The sequence below is a fragment of the Cololabis saira genome, chromosome 19 (assembly GCF_033807715.1).
Source record: "Cololabis saira isolate AMF1-May2022 chromosome 19, fColSai1.1, whole genome shotgun sequence".
NCBI lineage: Eukaryota > Metazoa > Chordata > Actinopteri > Beloniformes > Belonidae > Cololabis > Cololabis saira.
The window spans coordinates 25,386,020-25,405,170 of record NC_084605.1 but is presented as its reverse complement, the minus strand read 5'-3'; the positions used below and the strand labels follow the sequence as shown (position 1 = coordinate 25,405,170).

Genomic DNA, 19,151 nt, shown 5'->3' with positions numbered 1-19,151 from the left:
ACAATGAAGTAAGAGACAGATAAAGTTCTAGAGGAAGCAACTATTTCAAGTTATTACGACTAACTTAACATACTTGCTTACCTATTACTTAGTATTTTTCCCACAATTTATATTTTTAAGATGTTTTGGCATTTAGGTATTTTTTATTTACTTGGGATTTCAGCAGTCTCAGTCATTCAGTACAACATATTAATATGACAGGCTCAAGCCGGAGGACAGGTGGTAGCATGCGTTATTCTTGCACTGTCAGTCAGCCCTGAATTCTCCTAAACGGCAATAAAAGCACCCACTTCAATACAGAACATAAAATTGGTGTCAGATTTATATACGAGCTGTGTTTCCCTGAGACTTTTACCGTGCCATTACGAGAAAATTAAAATTCTAAATTATTTTGTGTCTTCGGAGACGTTCAGATTCATTAAACAACGGGAGCGTGCTGCTGAAAGGAGAGCATTGAGCCAGGCATCTGAGCAAGAAGGTCTGACACTGTAAGTGGCAGGAATTATAAAAATGCATCTCATCTAGGGCTGTTCTGCTTCTGTCCAATCAGGAAAAAGGAGCCAATTTCACCCAAAAAGCCTTCAGACAGCTCTGAGCCAGCGTCCTGAGTTATTAATTTACATATATTATGCATAAGTTGAGCTGAGCCGAGCTTGGTTGCCAGTATGGCCATCATTTATAGCTAAGGATGTGCCTCCTGTCTCCTCTCATCCCATAAGGTTTCCTCTGACTATCATTACAGCTATACATATTTACAGCGCAGATACCAACACTGTGTCCACACTTTTCTGCCTGTACAGTTTCTGCACAACATGAAGCACAGTTTCTACTTGAAAGGAGCCATGTGTAAGATTTTAGGTTGAAATATCCCATAATAACCCAGTCAGAGAGAGAGAAAGAAATTAAGCGCAGTTATGTAGCAAAAATAATGACTATGTATCTGACTGATATCTACGGCGTTAGCGTCCAGACTCGTAATGTCAGTTTCTGCCATGTGAGGCGGTAGCGAGCGACATGGCGGCCTCACGACAACTTGACCGCACAAGGAAGGCGCGCGGTTTGTGGGCGTACCTGAGCCTGTTGTTAGTCATGTAGGTTCCACCCACAAGTTACCTTTTAAGGTTGGGAAACAGAAACAGCAAGGAGGCCATCACCACAAGCACCCGGTACGAGAAAAAAGCTGCGTTTGGAAGCGGGAAAAAAGCAGATAGAAACAGGGCTAACCCCAGAGTAAATTTGGGCAGTACTTTCCCCCGTTTGATGTGGAACTCACAATGTTTCTTTTACATTGGTTAGTAAACCGCTGCTTAGGTTTGTGTCACTAAACATTTCTGATGGTAGAGTAAGTCAAGTTACCGTGGCGTGAATTCAACAGCAAATGTACCGATCTCGTCTACGGCCCGCCCGCTGCAGTAGACCAACGCAGGCGGGAGTGGCTGGTTTAAATCATTTCATAACTGCAATCGCAAAAAGAAAAGCTGCAACTGAGAAAGAAGGCTCTGAAACGGACGGTTTTAGAGATGGTGGAGAGAAAAGTGAAACTGAGAAAGATGACGGGACCCTCGGTTACAGATGTTGATTTGTCGGTTACCGATTCTGTGTTTTGATTATCAGGTTATGGGTTCTTATTCAAAAAACATCTGGCCATACAATTGACGAGAAGGGACTTTTACCATTTTAATCGGCGTGTGGAGAATAAATTATATTTTTGACTTCACACTAAACATGGCTCCTTGTGTGCGTGTGTACGTGTGTGTCACAGGGGAGAACTGCTGCTGTAAAGTGGAGCTGAGCTGTAGCACCTTGTTGGTGTGACAGACGCGCTAAAACAGTCGTCGGGGGAATGAGCCGCTGTTGTCTACTCTGCTGGATAACCTGACAAATACAAGGAGAAGCGGTAGTTTGGTTTGATGAGCTGCTCTGGAGTCCAGTTCCCATCAAACCTTGCATAAACACCTCAGGACCAGTAAGAAAGGTCTTCAGCTCCTATGAGACTTCACTACAAACCCAAGTGTTACGGCTGGTGTCGTAAAATTAATTTCTTAAAAAGTTTGTTGTTTGTTTGACAAAAAAAAGTTCTGCAGAGGGTGAAGTTAATGACAACAGACACACAGCTATACTGATTTGTTATGATTTTTACTGTGATTTCTCTCTTGATGTGCACATTTTTTTTTAACAGAGTCAAAACTTTGAAAACACATGAACAGATACATAAACAAAGACGTTAGACCTCACATATCTTTGTTCCATTAACCCTATTAGAAGAACTTGGCCACTTTTATTTCTGCGAGTCCTGCATCTCGGTTTGTGGTTCGCACATGTGACAACTGAGTCGGCTGAATGTGAGTGTGTGTGTGTGTGTGTGTGTGTGTGTGTGTGTGTGTGTGTGTGTGTGTGTGTGTGTGTGTGTGTGTGTGTGTGTGTGTGTGTGTGTGTGTGTGTGTGTGTGTGTGTGTGTGATAATCCTATCAAACCTCCAGCTGAACTGTATCTATAGTGGGGGAGGGGGGGGAGGCAACCGCGCCACCCGCGAGACCAGAGGCCGACAAGGGAGAACCCGGACCCCAGGCCACCAGCAACCCCATAGAGGGGAGAAGAGGGCGGGAGGAAACCCACCGCCAGCGAGGCCCGCCCCCCCAGCGGCGGCGGACCGGGACCCAGCACGACCACCCGGTCCGGGCCGGACACGTGGCCAGGAGGCCCTCACCCTCCAGGCCAACGACCCCCACCTGGTGAGGGGCCAGCCTGCCCGGAGAGACAGGCCCAAAATGTGTGCGTCATCCATCGCAGGACTCTTTCAAACCCACACTCACCGACAAAGACAAGGACACTCATTCACGCACCGTTTCCCCCTCCCCTGGGGGGTCCAGCACCACCAGGTAGCCCCCCAGGCTGCGCGGCGAGCCCCGCCAGGACCCGGGCACTGCGACCCGCCTGTCCCAGGCCGACGAGGGAACGCGGCTGATGTGGGCCCCCCCTCCCGCCCCTGGTGTTGAATGAATGTGACTAATGCAATAAAAACAGGGAGGGGGGGGTCATATTTGACAATGACCTCCCCCTCCAAGACGCCAAGTATCCTTGTTAAGTGTATCTATTAAATGTTGAGTGTGCGGTGTCTAAGCTGGTATTAAAATCGTGGGGTGGGGAGCACCGGGGCACATGGGACAGTGTCCTCCACGCCCCGGACCCCCCGACCCCTCGGCCCTATGTGTGTATGAGTCGTGTAAGGGGGGAAGGAGGGGGAGGGGTGGCCGAAGCCAGTAGGCAGGGCCAATGGTACTGGCCCTGGTAGGCGCCCACGCTCCCCCGTCGGCCATTTAGATCGACGGGGGCCGGCCCTCCGAGCCGGGCCAGGGCCCCACCGCACCTCCATGAGCGCCCCCGGCGCCGCCAAAGCCCCCAGGCGGAGGGGGAAATGGCACAACATCCTTCCATTCACACTGACGACATATAACATTGACACCTGGGAATGACTCCACCCGCCGCCGTGCCCGCCCGCGCACCCCCTGGCCGGGGGAGGCCCGCCCCCCGGACCCAGACCACTCTTTGTGAAACTGTGGTCTCCATCAGTCATCCATCTCTCCTTCGCCGCTCGCAGGCAGTTTCTGTCCATTAGCGTGGCAGCCAAACACAACAGTAAACGACGGAGCCCACCGCCGGGCAGGCAGACCTCCCCGCCCCGGGGACGCGTCGGCTGCCGCTCGGGCGGCGGTTCCTCCGGAACGCACAGTGTTTCTCAAAGCGCTCCCGCGAGGGAGCCGCAGTGAGAGCCCCCGACAACACACATTCGGTGCACTGCGTCATTGGGCGCGCAGTATATTTTGAAAAAAAAATAAGATGCGCCTAATGGTCGCGAAAATACGATAAGTGTCTTGCTCGACCACTTGAGCACAGGCGGGAGGAGAACAAACTCTGAACACAACAATGCTAATGAACGCAGATGATGAGCTTCTGATGTTAATGTACAACTCTTTCTGAGTTGTACATTGAGTTTTCTCATTTGTTCCGTCACTCATTGCCCTAATGAACTTCTTTTAGGGTATTTTTATTGCTCCGTTTTATTTTATATGAAACATTATCACACCAGATACTCGTTAAGGCTCCGTCCCCCTGGTCAGTTATCTCCTCCATGAATAAAACATGCTGCACATCAAGTCCCAAAGTCAGGTTGAGACTAGTACGTCCCGATGAAAGGACTTGTCCCCGCGTGCTGAGTGAAGGACACGGCTGAGACGGAGAGACATGGATGTGTTGTTGTACCTGATAGACGTGGTAGGCGTTGGCAGCTCTGCCCTGCAGGAACACAGAGGGGATCCACACGTTGATGAGCGCGCGATGAGCCCTGAGTGACACAAACAACAGACCGTCCTCAGTGTCGTCGTCATTACCGCCCTCATTATCATTATCACGAGCAGCAGCAACATCAGCAGTGTGTCGGCACTACGCAATGGAAAATTAACAGCTCACTCCGGTTAAATGTGGTCATTTAAGGCTTAAACCCGGAGCGGAGGGAACAGGCGCGTGTGCTTTGCTCACAGGTGAGCGTGGAAAGAGAATTCCTCACACCAAAGGTGTTTCGCCATGATGACATAAAGCTCTTGTAAGACACGGTGCAAAAGAAGAGAATCCAGGAGGAGGAGAAGCATCATATAAAACCATGTGAGAGAGGCGGAGGAGCGGGTGTTATGTTATTACAGAAGGAAAAAATAAGAGAATTATCCTTACGTCTCAAAATCCGACAGACTAGGATCATCAGATGTCTGGCTTAAATCACCTGGAACCTGGAGAAAGAAAAGAGAGCGAGAAGGAAATGTTACTGGTGTAGACCAGGCACACGTCTCCATGGCAATACCACTCCCTGAGAGCAGCAGCCCCTCCCTGATGGACAGTACATCCACCAAAATGTTAAAAGCAGATCGCGAAGACCAGCTCAATGAAAGTTTTAGCATTCGCAGGGTGAAGATGAAGTGCCTCAACCCAACAGCTCCCCGGGGAAGCGAGGGAAAGGCCTCCAAATGGCCAGGAGAGCAGTTTGATTGACCACGTTGATGCTGAGGAGCTCCGACCGCTGCAGCAGCAGCACTTATCCTCGTCTGCCAGGCTACTCGATCCCCCGAGGAGCCACGTAACCAGGGCCAGACGTCGACCTTGTGGATGAGAGAGGGTTTGTGTCTGTCCCACCTATAGACAGCCTGTCAGCTTCCGATCCCTCTCGAGGCCTTCCAACTAAACCTAGAGCATCACCGGAGCCCCTGCAGGTGAGTCTCCAGCGTGAAAGGCCCGGTCGAACCCTCAGAGAAGCAGAGAAGGTCGTGAGGAAGAAAGAGACGGCGGGAGATGCGGTTTGGTCATCTGCAGCAGCTCTTAGGAGTCGGAAGCCTGCAGCAAACAGCAGCCAGAGATGGACACGCACACAAACACATCCATACACACAGAATGAGCAGTCCAGCAGAACAAGGCTGAAACTGGAGGATAAGAGTCCATCTACAGCCCGCGGCTCCCGCCGCTGCAGCCGTCTCCTATCACTCTGCGGGCAGTTGTGTTCGCATGTGTTTGTCCAGGCTGCCTCAAGCTCTCCTGAGCACCAACAGATGTTGTCATTCTGTGCTGTCGTATTATTATAATATTACAGCAATCAACTTTGAAAAATAATAATAAAAATAGTAGCTAGATTGGAATACCCATAAATGAATAAATGGACTGCAGCGTTTCCCCACGGCATCAGATTTCACTGGCGCCGGTCCAGGTGGGGGCGTCTGTTTGAGTTTGATATCATTGTTTGTCAGTTTATCTCCACATTAATATGTTTACTACATGTTGTTTACTTTACACTCAAAGCTGAAATGTCTGAATGTCTGAAGGACAGGAGCTGCAGTGCTGCTTCCTGCTCATCCTGCAAACTGAAAACCTACTGAACCTACTGGCGTCAGATTTATGTAACATGTCCAGGGCAAAATAAAACACACAAGCAAAACTGTATCACTGCTGCAGACTAATTAATTAAGTGGCCCAATGGCAAAAACAGAAATACATGTGGAAGATATCCTACTACACATGATCAACCGGGACAAAGCACCCAACAGAATCTGCAACGCGAGGGCGAGTTCCTGCCTGGCCGCTGCTGGAAGGAGCTCCCTCGCACGCTCCCGGGTCAAGCTGGTTTTTACTCCCTGAATTGATTGACACGAAACATTACAGGAAACCAAGCACCTTCTGGAGGGAAAAACAGCTGCAGCAGCAAAACACGAGCTGAGGCGCTCATTGGTCTTCACCCCTAAACTGTCAAAAGTCAGATTGAGTCGAGCGAGCGGAAAAAAAACTGCAAGACCACAGTAACCCAAATGGATACAATGATACGGACCCGGACCCGCCCCCTCCCCCAACATGAGAATCAGAACGTCTTAAGCGCAACATAATTAAAGCCTCTTTATGTAATAATGTGCATATATTTCTATATGACTACAAACTATGTATATGCATACACATATACATAGGGACAGTGTTGACAAATTAGAAACTTAGAAGATAGAGACTTGCATGTAAGCCATTTACTTTGTTTTTTTTATTTTTTTCAAGATTTAAATTTTTAATTTAATTTTTTGTAATTTCTAAGACGTGTTTTTAAGTTCTTGTTTTCACCCATTCTTCTTTATCAGCAAAACAAACAAAGAAAAAAAACACCCCTATGAAACTTTGGCCTTCCAGTAAAACACTACGGACGTAAACTGACAGTGAAAAAGCAGCACAACGTGGCTACGAGGCAAAAAAAAAATTCCAACAGGCTTAAGCTCAGGAGAACGGCACAATACTCTCCATTACTGACCAAGAAACCAAAGAAATTGTTCTTGTAAATCAAAATAAAATGTAGATACCTACAGATATATGGATTTAACTGTTGGAATGATTAGAAATCGTTTTAAAAATATTTGTTTACAACCGGCCTCAAAGGTGCCGAGTTACGGAGCAAAACAACCTTAAATCTCAAAGCTCTGATCAGGAGCCCAAGAGAAAACAATAGTTCTGCCTGTGGTGCGTAGCTTTATGGAACGAGAACGTTAAGCCATAAAAACAAAATAAAATATCATGGCTGAGTCAAAATGAAATAACAAAATGAAGAATCAACAAACACGCGGATGCAGAGATGCAAATTAAAGTGACGGGGAGCAGAGATAGGAGGAAGAAAGGGAGGGCCTGCAGCGACGCCGGATGAGAAGAGGAGGTGCTGGCGTGCATGTGTGTGCAGTCACTCACCGGTCCTCGCAGGTCAATGAGTTCCTGCCTCATCTGGACTATGAGGTGGTCTTTGGCCATGAGGGAGCGGTACAGGCGCTCATTAAACTCTATCAACTCGCCGTGCATCTCGGCCACCTGAAGCACAGATATGGGGAGAGGGGAGGGACAAAAAACATGGAAAAGGACACTTAAGTTAATCATACTTTGGAACATTGCTGGAACAAGATGCTAATAATGTGATTAGAAAACTTAGAGCATGAAGACGGGTAAAAAACAGAAGCAGTTAAATGCCCTAGGTGAGACGTAGAGGACACCGGGACGATTCGGGGAAACGGTAAGAGACGAGCGGAACGGAAACAAAAAGGGGTGAAGCAGTTCATAGCTTCTGCAGTCAGAGGTGGTGTGTGTGTGTGTGTTTGACTGCTCGTGCAAATATTGAATGAGCTATTATCCTTGTGCATGTGTGCGTCTCTGTGTTGGTGGCTCACCGGTCTGTCTGTCTGCCTAACCGGGCTGGACGGGCCTCGGCGTGGAGACTGACGGCTGTGACACGCGCTGGGCTGTATGCAGAACACCTGCTATCACCGCCACTTCAGCAGAGTGCCGGCTGACAGGTGAGCCGCCATCACACGCACACACACTCCGGTCCCATTTAGCCCCCAACACACAACCATGGGACCTTTCTCAACATTGTTAAATATAATTTGAATTTTCACATCCTTCTTCATTTAAAAGTAGATTTTTCATTACTCTCATATAAAAAACAGCACCAGATGAAAGAATGAGCAGCAGGACTTATTTCAAGTAGCAGGGATATTGCATCGCAAACTTCATGTAACTTTGAAATCACACCAACTCATCATTTCACTCATATTTCGATTTAGAGCAACGCTGCGACAGCAGGAGTGGTTATGAATCTTATTGGAATCAATTCATGGAAAGGAGTTCGACATGCTTCTCATTACATCCCTTTTTTAAGCAGGTGATATCTACCGAGGTTAGAGATATCAAGTGACAAAAATGTCATTTTACCTGCAGCTTTTACAGTAAAGGGCACGCTCAGAATTCTTCCCGTCAATCTCTTTGTGCCATTTCTTGGACGGAAGCAGATCCTGCCAGCTGATTGCCCGGCAACCACAGGAAGCCGACGAGACACGGATGAAATACTGCCAGACGTGACGCAGTCCCAGGGTGGCAGTAAATGCCAAGGAACCCACAATCTTTTGACAAAGCTGAAACCATTTTTTTACTTCTTAACCACAATATATCCTAAAACAGTTCCTGTAATAAGATGCTCTGCATGCACCCATCTTTTACACTGAAATCTAATTTGGGTCTCTACACGCTTAGTCTGCACAAGCAAAGGAATCAAAGCAGCTAAGGCATGTTTTACATTCCCAGTTTATGATCAATACTTGATTAGATGTGGCAAAGGGATTCAGCGGGAGGGCTGTTCTGTGTTGGTCAAGGAATGTTGGATCAGACGGCATAACTGATCCAGTCCAGTGCAAAACGTTCCAGACGAACATATTAATAGCATAAGAAATGTAAAACGCTGGCGTAGCGTGGCTTACTGTCACTGCTGCTCCCGCTGCTTCGCTGTCAAAGTGAGATGCCCTCTAGAGGGGATGCAAACAGCAAAGTTTCATAAGAACTGTTCAGTTGCTACGGCAACTAGATTACAAAACACAGACGGGAAGGGCTGCTGTACAGTGGATTTGTTCTGCCTCCGGGACAAATAATAACAAATTTCTCTCCTTATTGATCTTCAAATTAGAAAGCCTTTACTTTTACACTTTCCACATAGAAATGTGGGATACACGTGTGTGTGTGTGTGTGTGTGTGTGTGTGTGTCTGTGTGTCTGTGGGGTACTTTTCTATAGCTCGGCTACCATAAATACAACTTTTATAGCCTCTCAATCTAAGTTATCAATGCACAAAACAGTGTTTCCCACAAAATCAGACTAAACTGCACAAGCGAGGAGGATTATCAAGTTTAAGGCAGGGTAAGTGATTTTAACCAAGTGATGTTTTTATTTCATTCATTGAATCTGCTAGCAGCTCATCTCGTAAGTACAGAATTAAAAGGAAAAAAAAAAAAAGCGTTGTCATAAACAGTCCCAGTTCTATCAACTGGAAATTAAACAGAATGGAGACAATTTAGGATTTTTTTTTTTCTTTATTATTCTTTCTTTCTTCTGACGAAAGGAGGGTCTTTTTGCCCCCTTAAACGTGCCCGAAAAGTCACCAAATTGTGCACGCAAGCCAGGCCTGGCGAAAAATTTGATATTTAATGGTTTGCATTAATGGGCGTAGCAAAAGGGCTCAACAGCGCAACCCGGAAAACTTTGTGCCTCAAGCCCCACAATACGGTTTGACGTACATGCACGAAAATCGGTACACACCTGTATCATGTCGCAACTTAAAGAAAAGTCTCTTGGCGCCATGGCCGAAAGAGGAAGTCGGCCATTTTGAATTAATCGTGTAATTTTGGCGCAATTTATGCCATTCCTTCGGCCGTTAATACGGCCCGAACCGTAACGTGCACCCAGGTAAGTTATACATCAAAATGTGCGTCTCAATCCTGTGACGCGCATTACTTTTCTCAGTCAAAAGCGTTACCGCGGCGACGATAGACGCCAAAAAGCGCACCCCCCCTTCATCTGATTGGTTCATATTTGATAGTTCCTACTTTCTGCCATAACTTTTGAATGGTTTGATGTAAGGACTCGTGGGTGGTGTCATCGGACTCGGTATTGAGTACTTGACCTTCATTGGCATGAATTAGCCCCGCCCCTTCACCTGATTGGTCGATATCTGATAGTTCCTACTTTCTGCCATAACTTTTGAATAATTTGATATAGAGAGTCGTGGGTGGTGTCATCCGCTAAATGTCCAGGCCTGAAGAATCCACATGCAAGTCATACAAGCGCTTCCACTGCAGCACGCCTGAACGTGCACAAGGGTGCGAGGGCCCGTTCATCGCTGCTTGCAGCTTTAATTCTGTTTGCCTTTCTGATTTCATCAATGTCTTAAGTGCAACTGAGATCGGACTCTGCTGATCCCCTGCTGGGCCAGTTTTAAAAAAAAAATCTAAACTGATACACTTAGTCAACAAATAAACGTGTCTTAAGAAGTGAAACAGTGGAAACAACTGGATGAAACAGCGCTAATAAAACGCAGCTGGTGGGAAACGTAAAACAGAACCGGCCCCAATTCACCCACAAGAACCAAGACAGAAGAAGCTGAAGAAAAACGCTGAGATCAATCATGAAAACACAAGTTCTTATTTTCCACTTGGGGCAGGACGAGGGGACGACTCCCGTGACTGTCGTCCCAACTATTCATCACCTCCACTTATTTAACCGCCGCAGCTCTTAAATAGGACATCATAAAAGACGGAATTAATTTTAAGCGTGAAGAAACCCAATTAATTCTCAGTGAGAGAAAACTAATAAGTTAGTGGGGGTGTGTACAGGGGTGTGTGTGTGTGTGTGTGTGTGTGTGTGTGTGTGTGTGTTGGCTTCTTTTTTAACTGCTTGTGTCAGATTCACCAGTGCTTGTTCACTTCACCAAACGCCGGTCTATATTAAGAAATGGCTGTGCAGCTACGTGCTAACCCTCCTGATTTGTTTAAAAGGCCAAGGTCATTTTCTGCTTGTCATTACCACAGGCCCGCGCTCATTTACTCATGTCTGGACGGTGCGCGCGATGGGCCTTAGTGAACATCATGCCGCCCTCCAGCTGACCTTTCGGCAGACAAGGCCACCCAGACACTCACATCAGTCACTAAGCATCCACAGGACAGAGGCTAATTAACCGTCTCCCAAATCTGATCCACGCAGGAACGATAAATAAGAAAAAGGAGATCGGCAGAGATGTCAAGAGCAGAAAAGGGGTTGTCAAAAACAATGAAGGCAAGGATTACAGAAAGAAGGAAACAAACAGAAACAATGAGAAAGGAGGTATTATATTCTAATAGGATAATTAAATGCAGCATTCCTGTGTGCCAGATTTTGCCTCTGACACCAGCAAACTGAACGGTAACTTGTTAGTTTGGGAGCTGATGGACTCGCTGAGAACTTCCTTCAAGCTGATGAAAAAAAAAGTTTTCTGTGTGGAATCGCAGAAACATCAGAGGAACCTGACTGCAGAGTTAAAACTCCTGACAGGCACTTCTTGTGAGCTTTAGGCTCCAGGCTATGTAATGTCTCAATCCATGGATGTGCGGTGGAGGCAGGGCGCCCTGAGGATGCGGGACAAAAATGGCTGAAAACCGTGAACGGTGAAGCGCTTCCCTGGACTTGAAGGGCTGAGGACTTTGATTACTAGTAGGCCTCCTCCTCGTGCAACCTAAATTAATTTTAAAAGAAAACAAGAACTATTACAAAACCTTATACGTCCTCTTAACTTCCTGAAGGGAGGAACAGATCTAAGAGGACTACAATAATTTCTCACTAATCAAGATATTCAAAGAGACAGGAAAAGGCCCGCAGGAGAATCCACCATCGGGGATGCGCAGGTGCATCATCTGCAGAAGTCTTTTCATCGCCTCTCATCTCAACCTTGCCGTGACACATTCAAGTGAACGGAACAGAAAGTAAATACAAGCAATCTGATGATGGTGATTAATTCCCATGGGACAGGGAGAGTAAACCGCAGCCCCGGGCTGGAACCGTGATGCAGCAGTGACGTTGTTTCAAAATCGCAGCCCACAAGCAACGGACAATGATTTTGTTAAACACCTGTTGCCTCTTCCGTTCTCTCCTTGTTTATGTTCCTTGCTTCCTGTTTTCACCCTTGAGGTGAACACACATAAGGGGAGAAAATGAGTAGATAAATCAATGCTCAAGCAGAGAAAGAGGAAGGGGCGTCTTTGTCCTGTGTGCCGTTGACCTGCTGTCACTTTGGTGCAGGTGAAGCCTCTCACGGCTCACAGAAACATGCACGTGGGCCACAGATGCATGCACATTTAGTGGATTTTAAACACTGCCTCATCCCAATGCCGAATTCAAACAAAAGCTTAATCCATCATTTTGCACACTGAATTGCTGTGAATGTCAGTGCATTTTTCAGTAAAGGTATAGACAACTCATCACCAGAAAACATTAAACTGGAAAAACACTACAAATGTTATCTACCTTTGAGCACACCTTTTAAGAAGAAGGCACAGATAGGGGATGTATGGATGCTAAATCCTTTTTCTTCTTTATTTCAATTTCCTTTCATGGAAAGCACAGAAAAAGTCACAGCATAACACAAGCACAACGGTGGGAGCCTAGCGTTCCATCGCCTGTTCACATAAGGCACTGAGTCTCTAAAAGTCAAAAGTCAAGACCAAACAGGTTTTACATATTCTGACCATCTTGTCCCATTTTCATAAAATCTGTCCAGTTGTACTTTTAGTGAAAAGGGAATTCTCTCCCTGACAAAGACTGTGTGGATGTGATCCAGCCCTCCACTGCTGGGTCTTCAGTTGTGAGCCATCGCATAAGAATGAGATTTTTAAGAATGAGATGTGTACCTGCTGTACTCTACTGCCCTTACTTTTTTAACAACTTGTGCTTTTTATTATTTTACTGTACCTATTTTCTTATGATTTTATTTGTTATTTACTGTTTAATTGTGTCTTGCCCATTTTAATGTTGATGTAAAGCACTTTGAATTACCTTGTGTTGAATTGTGCTATACAAATAAACTTGCCTTGCCTTGCCTTCGTACTCTGCTGCTAGAATAATATATCGTAGCTTCCTGGATTTCCTGTTCCAGGTCCTCAACGCTACATCCCCAGGTACGAGGCTTCAAAAGTCAAAGGAATTATAGCTGAGAGCACATTCTCCATATGACCATGTTTTTTACAGATAATGATGGAGAACCAGACACCCCCGAAAACATGATGAGCACCAGGAGCTCCACACCCCCAACATGCACCACTAGACACATACTTTCATTTGCTTTGGTGCTATAAAAAATCTCTTCCAGCCAAATTCTTGCCAACTTTACGGACGCTGTTGAGGCATTGATGAAGTATTTAAATGATTCTTTTGTTTAAAGCTTAGAAATCTGACCACGATAGACCATGAGGGTACATACCTGGAGGGTACCACCATGGGGAGCAGAGCATTCAGCCGCTCTGCTCCTCGTCTCTGGAACTCATCACCCCCCCAACTCGGGAACATTGACTCATTCCCTCTTTTCAAATCACAACTCAAAACTCATCTGTTCAAGACTGCCTATCTCATTTAATGTTCATGTCTTCTTTATTTCTTGTCTCTGCTGTTTTTAAATGTTTTTGATGTTTTTTTTAAATGTGTTCTGCTGGTTTTATATTCTAACGTGTTGTGTACGGCGACCTTGAGTGCCAAGAAAGGCGCCTTTAAAAATAAAATGTATTATTATTATATTGCGGGGGACGGGGGCTCAGGCTGCAATGTACCCGGTCTACCGGCATGTCTCTTTCCTCCTGGAGTAACTCCAGGCCCTCGCATAGTAACTTTCCCACAAAGGCACTCAGACTTTCAAAGTCCCTGTCTGCTTCCTCTGGGACTCTAAATCCAGATGCTGTCTCCTCTGGAACGGCCTTGGAGGCCCATTAACCTTACTTCTAGCTTCGTACATTGCTTAAGCATCTCGGACACAGAAGGGATGCTAACTCTTAAAAAGGTAAGCAACAGTACAGACGATTCAATCTTTTTTTGTACCTCCATTCACATAATTTTCACAAAATAAAAAAAAAAACATACACAACTGACTCCCTCTGCTTTCAATTCATTCATTGTGCAACTGTAGTTTTAGGATGTAACAATCCAGTTTGCATTTGTTTCGATGTAAAAATGCTATTTGCTCCACATCTCAGACGCTCATATCTGCCATGAGTCTTGAGGATAACACCCTGCTCTCTTGCAAAATGTCTGTGCTCCTTCAGTGTATGAAGTGGACCTGGCCTGAATAACGAGGCTAAGAAGCCCCCTGGCCGAGCTGAGCAGACAGACAGACAGACAGAGGAACAAAGGAGCAAGGGAAGTGTAGCATCGCTGACCTCAAACCTAATAACCTTAATTAGGTGGGACACATACGACGAACGGGATGGAGGGAAATGAGGTCAAGAGGAGGGGAGAGAATGCTCATCAGGTCAAGACGGGAGGATGTGGACAGCAGGTAAAAAAAAAAAAAACGTTTTTACCTGCAGTTTGTCCGTTTGAAGTCAGGAGATAACTTTGAATTTTCTCATTTTCAAAAGTTTCAGTAAGAGACTGATTGATAATTGAATTACGGAGCATTTTACATGCAACTGTTGTCGCTCCCCAGCTACGCCTACATTTGGGAATTTGAACAGGCAGCAACTTCTGAAGATGAAAAGTGGAGCGAGCACTGGAACGCCAAAAATGGCACTTCTCCGAAAGCAAAGTTGAGACTGATTTAAAGTACAAGTCCATCCTCCTCGGTTCCCTTGTTAAGATGCTCAAGTAGAAACCAACGGTTACCAGGTTACCAGTGCTCTGACAACACGGCGAGGCATCTCACTATGTGGTTGTCTCCCCACACTGAGCAGCATCTTTTCTTCCCCATTAGGCCCGTCCTGACTGGCCGGGTAAAAGCAAGAAGAGTTTTTAGAAGAGATTTTCCCGACATCAGAAATGCAGCTACCGGTCAATCACAGCCCGCAGAGCGGCGTAGGAGCTTCTGAAAGCCGCATGGGGTTGGACAGAAAGCACACACCTGAAAGACATCATGCTCTGATATCAATAGTTGGTTTGGCTCTTCATCATAGCAGGATGGGATCTTTGTCTAATGTACCTGTTGAACTTGAAATAAGGCGTACAGTCAAGCATTACAATTAGTGCTGTCGAGTGATTAAAAAAATGTAGATATTAATTAATTCATCTAATTAAACTTTTTTTATTCAGACCTAAAAATTGCTGAGTAAAACCCTCAACTTGAGGAGTTTTCCTTTACAACATTATTGTGGCAGTTGAAAAAAATGTATATATAACAGAAAAAGTGGCTTTATAAAGTAATTTATTTATTTTTTTAACAGACTTGAACAGATGCAGTCCTAGCCATTTACAACCACTTGGCAAGAACATTCGTCAGCCTCTCAGGTTGCAGACCTGCTCATTTGCAGGTTGGTCTCCTCAACTTAGTTTGGGGAAGAGCGTTGCTGTGGTAACATCGTTGCTGTGGTAACATTGTTGCTGCTAACATTAGCTGTGGCTGCGCTCGCGACCGGGTGCTCTGCGTTTATGTGGCTAAACTTGAGCTGCTTCGGTGGTAAGCAAAGCCCTTTCCACAAAGAACATATATCACTCTACCTTTATCAATGGTGCCGTTGGGGTGTTTTAGAAATGTAAATTCCCCATTCACTGGACCGACAACTTCCAAATGCTCCTCCATTTTCACTTCCCTTCTCTGCTACAGCCAATCAATGTCCACTTCAAGGTGTGACTGACTGTTGTTTTCCACCCACAACTCAAGCACAAGAAGCCCACCACACAAACACAGTTCATAATAAAGGCAACTTGCAAACAGAAAAGCGATTAAAAAACATAACGCGCTAAATATGCTTGTAATTAATTAATTGCAATTAACACGCTAATTTGACCCCCCTAATTACAATTGGAGAAGCTGCCTGGAGGGGTGGACCGGTTTACAGATCAGCAGGAAACGCGCTACAAGTTCTCAATCAGATCCAACACTGCTCACAGAAGTCGGGAAAGCCGATGAACTTAAAAGTGCAAATAGAATTCTGTTAAATTCAACAACACTGTATTAATCATGATGGAAAATTTGATGTAGCAGCAACTTTTATTATCCAAGTTTCTTCACAGAGTCATCACAGATGGTGATGGCTGTGGGCAGGAAGCATCCCCTGTAGAGATCTGCATTGCAACAGATTTGAAAAGGTCTCTAACTGAAGACCCTTTGGAGCATTTCTTCTGTGCACGATCTGCTCCGGAGGCTGTGGAACCGTCCCCTGAAGTAAGTCCTCCACAGATTATTAGGTGGCATCTGCGGCTACGTCCATCTGGGATACGAGGTACGTGACTCCACTGAGAGCAGGAGTTTTATTATCTGCAGCCCATTAGGTTTCCAAAAAAGGAGCAAGGTGTTGAACTCGCCTATTCACAGCCATTTAGCTGCAAAGGTTAATAACACCTCGCATCAACAAATTTTTATTCCAAAACCAACAGAAGTCGGGGTTCACAGAGGTTTCTGCTCCTCTTCACCTATTTTATATGTCTTTCATTGATACTTTTTTTTCAGTTTTTTTCCTCTGATCGGTTGCATCCTTATCCAAAAATAATGGATATAATATATGAATGACAGAGGAAAAACAGAGGAAAAAGACGCTACAGAGTCTGTAGCGCCTTTTTCTTCTAAAGCCTGCGGTGCAGGGGTGTTTTTTCCAGAGAAGAACATAGTTATGGGTCGTTGTTGTCACTATTTTTTCCGTCTGGGCAAAAAGATTCTTATAAACCGACATGCCACCATGGATTATATTTGAGAACTGTAATGAACGATTCACCAAATCGTCCCGTTCTTGGGCTGCTCAGAGCTTAAATATGGAACTCAACGGCTGCTCGTGGTGCAGTGGGTTAAGCAGCGGCTCTAAGGATACAGACCTCCTGTGGTTGCAGGTTTGAATCCTGGCCTGCGTGCTGTGACTCTGTAAATAAATACGTAATCTTTTGGATCAATAATTGAGTCTGACAATTTTTATTTTACCAGTTACTAACAAAACCACAAAAAGACAACCTGATCTCACAAAATCCGTGAAATACCCACGAGTTCTTATCAATACCCGAGCATAATAATTATACTACTACTACTACTACTACTACTAATAATAATAATACATTTTTTTATGTAGGCAGGCAGGCGTCAAAAGAGAAGAGGATGCTGCTGTGTTTTACCCTTGCACTGATTTGCTTGGCATTTGCACATAAATCAAACTTAAAATGTTATTCTGATTTTATATACTTTACCTTTTCAAAAGGCTGCTGTTTTATTTTTATAAATGCAGGCTGCGTTTTATTTTACTGTTTGTTGCCCAGATAAGGGGCACGTTATTCACGTTCCATTTTGTTGTTGTTTTTTCGAATCTTCAAAATAAAAATCACATCAAAAATCTGATTTCTTTATTGCATTTTTTTAATTTCATCAGAGCAGTGACACATAATTAATTAATATTGTAATGAAGTTAAACTTGAGACGGCATCGTACCACAGAGTAGTCACGTGGTGCATCATTTAGGATGCACTGCAGGGAAAATAAACATTTAATCTTGAAGGCTCATTATGTATTGGTAGCCAACTTAGTCATTTTGATAGTAGGCTAATATAGCTAAAATAGATAAATACAGCTTGTGCTGCCTTCATTCTAAGGCTTATATAAGGCTTTTAATTTTTTGCGGCTCCAGACATATTTGTTTTTTGTTTTTTTGGTCCAATATGGCTCTTTCAAGATTTTGGGTTGCCGACCCCTGGTCTAAAGAGTCACAAAGCTCCTTTTCAAAGGACAAGAGGACCAAGTTGTTGAGACGGTTAGTACTCATGGATGCCCTGAGGTCCGTTTTAATCTGACCTGCAGTGGAGAACAGTCTCTCAACACTACAAGAAGTCATGGGAAGGCTGATGATAACTCTAAGTAGTTTATTGAGGTTTGGAAAAATGTCAGATGCACAATTGTCTAATATTTCCATGATAGTTGGAAATTCCAGCCTGCTGGCTACCTTCCAACGCAGTTGCTGAATGAATGTCGTGAATTCAGCATCCTCAACCGAGATGTGATAGTGATCACATGAGGTCCGCAGAGATTCTTTCTCCGCAAATGTCTTAGTGCGGGACAAAAACATTTTCAATTCGCCGCGGCAGGCGGCCTCTTGTGCGGCCGAGCTCGGCTGCAGAGCGGTCCGCTGTTGCTCCGCGGCAGCACATACACATGAATGGGAAAGCCGGCGGAGGTCTGCGCTTTGCAGATCAGCAGATCAGGGCTTTCCGTCTGAACAACCAAGTCCTGAGGTGCCTGCGCAAAGTCGACAAACTAATAACAATACCATCTATATAACGTAAAGACAAGAGTATCTCCCAATGTTTCAAACCAAAAAATAAAACTGTATTAAACTGGACAGGCGGGACATGTTTGCTTCCATGAAATCGAGCTCTCAAGTGAATGACAACTTCTTGCATGTTGTGAGGTATCTCGTTAATTCAGAAAAACAGAGCAGATTTATTTTTTCATTAAAACTTTTCTCAGAATTCTGAGATAACTATCTCCTTAATTCAGAAAAACAGCAGATTTTTTTTCATTAAAACTTTTCTCAGAATTCTGAGATAATTTACTCCTTAATTCAGAAAAACAGAGCAGATTTTTTTTCTATATTCCGTTAAAATACAGTAGTAGTTTTGTGAACAACTACTGAATTATGGAATTGTTTAAAATGATCTCTTGTCTGTGAAAACGACATGACGATTTATCTATCTATCTATTCAGATTATTTTGAGCTCAGTAGAGCCAAGGACTGTTGTCAAGCCATTAGAAAGGAATGCATTGTCTCAATAAACCTTTTGTCTGGAGGAGCCTGAGTACTTAACTGAATACCCTACATACGTGTCGAATGGGTGTGATTATTTTCTGTAGAGCTGAGGAGTCTGAAATCAGTTCACAGAGCTGACCATCTTAAAAAAAAACGGGTTCATTTTATTTTTCAAATGCTACTTAATTTGATTTCTCCATTTTATTTTTTATTGCAGTCCTTCTTTAATCTAATAAGAGAAGACAATAGTATTATATATGTAGTTCAATACACATGTATACTTCAATGTTAAGTAACAATAAATATTTTGGAATTTGAGAGTGAGAGAAGCTTCAAGCGGCGACGCGTTTTTAATTTATTTTACTTTGTCTCGGCTGCTGAA

At 44.6% G+C, this 19,151-nt stretch overlaps 1 protein-coding gene across 1 annotated transcript in view; it reads right to left on the bottom strand.

The window, feature by feature from the left end:
* Positions 1 to 19,151, bottom strand: part of snx29 (sorting nexin 29) — a 181,364-nt gene that overhangs the window by 53,069 nt on the left and 109,144 nt on the right. Inside the window, exons 16-18 of the mRNA XM_061707943.1 lie at positions 7,252 to 7,368; positions 4,726 to 4,781; positions 4,261 to 4,342 (exon numbers count right to left, since the gene is read on the bottom strand). Of these exons, the coding sequence (XP_061563927.1) occupies positions 4,261 to 4,342; positions 4,726 to 4,781; positions 7,252 to 7,368 (255 nt within the window). The remainder of the gene's footprint in view (positions 1 to 4,260; positions 4,343 to 4,725; positions 4,782 to 7,251; positions 7,369 to 19,151) is intronic.